Raw genomic sequence first — 4,155 nt, 5'->3', positions numbered from 1 at the left:
TCCAGGAGGGGAACAGCATGCACGAAGGCCCTGAGGGGCAGCCACCATGGAGCATTCTAGATGCTCCAGCGTGGGGGTGTGGGAAGGAGAGAGCCAGGGAGCAGGGACTGGGAAGCCAGCAAGGCCTTCAGAGATTGGGAGGCAGAGAGGGCCAGGAGTCCAGACTTTCTCCTCAAGTGCAAGATGAAGGAGTTGAAGAGTTTAAGCAGGGAAAGACGTGATCAGGTAACATAAAGCTCACTGTGGCTGGCAGATCCAGAAAGGACTGGCTGGCTGTGGCAGGCCTGGGGATCTAGGGATGAGGGAAGCATAGCCCAGAGCTCCCCGGGGAAGGAGAGGACAGAAGCATAAACCCACACTCACCCTCTAGAGGACAGGTAACTGTGAGTGTGTGCTCTGTGGGGCAACCCAGGGAGGCTTCCTGGAGGGGGTGGCATTTGCCCTGGGCCCGAGGGATGGCAGGCAAGGTGGAAGCCAGCATCCCAGGCCTAAGGAATAGTTTGGGCAAAGGGTTGGCAGTGAAGGTGAGAGGGTTGGGCGTGACGCGCCAGAGGAGGAGAAGTCACTCTCCAAGTTCACGAGGCCCCTTGGTGGTTGAGTCAGCGCTGGGACCCTGTCTCTGACGGAAGGGAGCGCTCCGGTGCCCCACGGAGGCCTGGCACCAAGAAATCCTGTCAAGGAAGTTCTCAAAGCCCCAGAGTCAGTGGATTCCTGCGAACGCAGCACCCAAGGGTGGGCACTTCCCCAGTTGCAGTGAAGCTATGGGGCGTGGCGGAAGGGGAAGCGTGGGCCCCAGGCCGGACCTAGAGAGCCTAGAGGCGGAGCCTCTTCTAAGTGACAGAAGCAGGGGCGAGGCCTCCCCAGGGCCCTCTCCTGGGACCGCCTGGGACCACAGCAGAGACGCAGGGTGGCTAGAGGCAGAGAGAGGTGAACGCGGCCTGGGCCTGCCTGGGTGAGAGACCCTTGCCACTCACGCCCCGGGAACACTGGCGGCCATGGCCGTGGCCCAGCAGCTGCGGGCTGAGAGGTGAGTGCAGGGGCGGAGCCCTCCCCGGGCCTCCTCGCTGTTCCTCGCAGGCCTTGGGGGACAGAGGCCGACCCTCCTGCAGCCCTTTATTACCAAGGTCAAAAGTTACGAGGCTGGAACTGAGTCAGAACCCAAGTGCTCGGCCACGCAGATTCTTAGAAGTGTTTTTCAAGGAACCTTCCAGTTTTTGCTCACTTCCCTCAGGCGCAGATGAAGACGCCGAGGCCCGGAGAGGGGAAGTGACTTTCCCAGGGTCACACAGGAGTGTCGCATCTGGACAGGATCAGGTGTCCTGGGGCCCGGGCCGGGCTCACTGCTTTGCATGGCTTTTCATCTTCTGTTCAAACAGAATCACAGAATCTGGCTTCTTCCTCTTTACCCAGGGCCTGGCTCAAATGCCAGAAACCTTCTCTGACAGCCCCCTTGTTGCTCTCGGACCGCCGGCCTGGTTTCCTTTTTCCGCACAGTCCTTAAACTGCTTGCAGGACATTCTACACTCACTCCTTTGCTTCTGTCTCCCTGGCATCCCCATTAGAAGCAGGCTCCGTGACAGTGCCGTATCCCCAGCATGTACCACCTTTGAGCTGGAGAATGTCCCGGGATCCTTCGGGTCCAGTTGCTGTCATTGTACAGATGAGAAAAGATGAGGACCAAGGAGGATAAAGTACTTACTCAGGGTCACATGGAGCCCCGCCTCGTCAGGGCTTAGCTTCATCTCTCAGCAAGCCTGTGCTCTGAGCTGTGGGGGACCCGAGGACACAGGGCGTGGCTCCTGCCCTCGATGGGAACAGCAGGTGACATCAGAAAAAAAGTACGCTGGGTGGCGGTGATGGGGCGGGCTTCTTTGGGGTCAAAGCGGGCAGCAAAGGGTCCACGGCGGCGTCTGGGGTTAGAGGTGGAATTTCCAAAGGCTGACGGTCAGAAGAAAGCTTGTCTGTGTGTGCGCTGATGGAGGGGTCGCAGAAGCAAGGGCTTGGAGGGTGGTGCAAGGGCTGGGTTTTCCCACCGGATTCCAGATTCTTCCTCCACGGCTCTCACTGGAGAGGAAGCTGAACACACAGGAAGTGGCTGCAGCGTGAAGCTCGTGGCACTTCCTGTTTCTTGGGGTACGTGTGCCAGAAGACAGGACGCCCCCCAAAGAGCTGGTCCCCCCAGACTGTGCTCCCTTCCTCCCATCCTCTGTGTCTGTCCCCAGAGGACGAAGGGGCGCCCGCCTCCCTCCCTTCTCGGGGCCATGGAGCCAGGTCCTGGGCCTCCCTGCCCCTCGGATGCCCTGGACGTGCTGTGCCTGAGGCCAGAGCAGAGGACACAAAGCGAAAGCAAGGGTACAGCCGGGCTTTCTAAGACTTGAGACATCCAAAGTTGGAGAGGACTGCCTTGGGGTAGTGAGATGGGTCCCAACAAACATGTTTTAACCACTTCCTGAGTGCGGGAGCCACAAAACCCGAGCTAACTGCCCCCTGAAGGTCTTTCCAGGCCTCAGCCCCCTCCCATCCGGGATCCAAAGTGGACTTTTCGCGAACGACACGAGTGCGTATGAACCCAGAGCATCCCCCGGCCCCAGAAGGCCCTGGGTTGACTTCAGCTCTGAGGGGTCCCGGCTGAGGTCTCCAGGAGAGCAGGTTTTCTAGGGTGACTCCCAGTCAGGATCGCTGCTCCCCCCCCCCACTCTGCCCTGGTGCACAGCTTCCTGGCTCAGCCCCCCACACACAGTAGGGTCACTCCCATGCTGACCCCCAGGGCACTTGCTAAAACACAGACACGGGAGCAGCCCTGTGGTGAGCACCTGCTATGTGTCCAGTGCTGTTCTGGGCACTGGGGGTGCAGCAGCGAGTAGGGTCCCTGCTTTCGTGGGGATTCTCGGGCTGGGCTCGTCACAGATGAGACCTCCTGACCCTCCAGGGGTCCCCGTTTAACAGAGGGAGGAAGGAGCCCAGGCACAGAGGGGAGTCTTCCCAAGGTCCCCGCTGGCAATGGCCGAGCAGGGACTCGGGGGTCACCTTCCCCCCCCCCCCGCGCCTTCCCGCTCTGATGCCCATGCTGTCCCAGTGTAACCCCTTCCTCGCCCCCACCGCCCCGCCCCCAGCGCAAGGCACAGGGCCTTCGTGATGGGCCCTGCCTGTCTCCCTCGCTCCGTCTCTCCTTCCTTTCTGCCTCTCGCTGTGCGTTCCAACGGTGCTCAAACTGCCCCTCGCCCCGAAGTTCCTTGAACTTGCCCCCTCCTGCCTGCCTGGAGCCTTTGCACTCAGTTTCCCTTGCCTGTGGTCCTGTAGCTTGCCTGCGGTCTTCGCCTCCCGCTGGCCCAGCCCCACTTCTTCTGAGAAGCCCTCCCTGACTACCCTCGGTCTGCGCGAGCCGAGCCCTCCGACGGGTAGAGCACCCTGATCTTCTCTCTGGTGGACGTAAGTCCCATCTTCGAAGTACCTGCTTGCCAAGCTCTCTTGCCTGCTTCCCTGCCGATTCTCGGAGGGACTATAATAATGGCCGGCTCTGTTACAGCTCAAAACACCGTGTGCTTTTCCTTCCCGGCCTCTCTGACCATTGAAATGACATCATCATTCGTTCCGTGTCCAACTCTGGGTCCGTGAGACCCAGAAGCCAGAAGCCACGTCCTAACGTGCTTAGGACACGGTCTGAGCTCCACTAGGTGCCGACAAGGGTGTGCTGTTATTATTGTTGCTGTTGCTGTTGTTGTGATTAGTACCTCAGACGGGGAAACTGAGGCTGGGAGGAGGGCTGGGATTTACCCAAGTGCCTGCAGCGAGCTGCGGGGGCAGCAAATGAGGGGCAGGGTGGCGGCGTTCGGGAACAGAATTCTAGAGCCACACCGCTTGGGCTCAAATCCCAGCCTCTCGATTTCCTTGGGCAGGTTCCGTAGCCTCTGTGTGTGCCTCAGTTTCCCTGTCTGTAAAAAGGTTCCAGGAGAGCATCTAGCACGTAGCACACGCTCAGGAAACAGTTAAGTGTAGTAACTGTTACCCAACCTTCCCGATTCGCTGCCCAGAGCCATTTCTAAGCTATGGTTCCTTCCTGTCCCCCTGTCATTGCATTGCAGTTGAATTACCCATGAAGCACACAGCCTCGAGGGAGAAAGTGGAGGAAGAAGCTTCTCCCAAGGGTGTTGGCCG

At 59.6% G+C, this 4,155-nt stretch overlaps 1 protein-coding gene across 2 annotated transcripts in view; it reads left to right on the top strand.

Annotated features, from left to right (window-relative positions):
- Window positions 1-828: 828 nt before the first annotated feature.
- The window catches only part of NCF4 (neutrophil cytosolic factor 4), an 18,850-nt gene continuing 15,523 nt past the window's right edge, over window positions 829-4,155 (top strand). The window contains exon 1 of one of the 2 annotated variants that reach the window (XM_040490910.1): window positions 829-1,027. In XM_040490910.1, the coding sequence (XP_040346844.1) occupies window positions 996-1,027 (32 nt within the window). In that variant the 5' untranslated portion in view covers window positions 829-995. The remainder of the gene's footprint in view (window positions 1,028-4,155) is intronic. The other variant, XM_040490909.1, reaches the window with a different exon arrangement.

Source organism: Herpailurus yagouaroundi, unplaced genomic scaffold (genome assembly GCF_014898765.1).
Source record: "Herpailurus yagouaroundi ecotype Mexico unplaced genomic scaffold, PumYag 182, whole genome shotgun sequence".
Lineage (NCBI taxonomy): Eukaryota > Metazoa > Chordata > Mammalia > Carnivora > Felidae > Herpailurus > Herpailurus yagouaroundi.
This window is presented reverse-complemented; position numbering and strand designations above follow the sequence as displayed.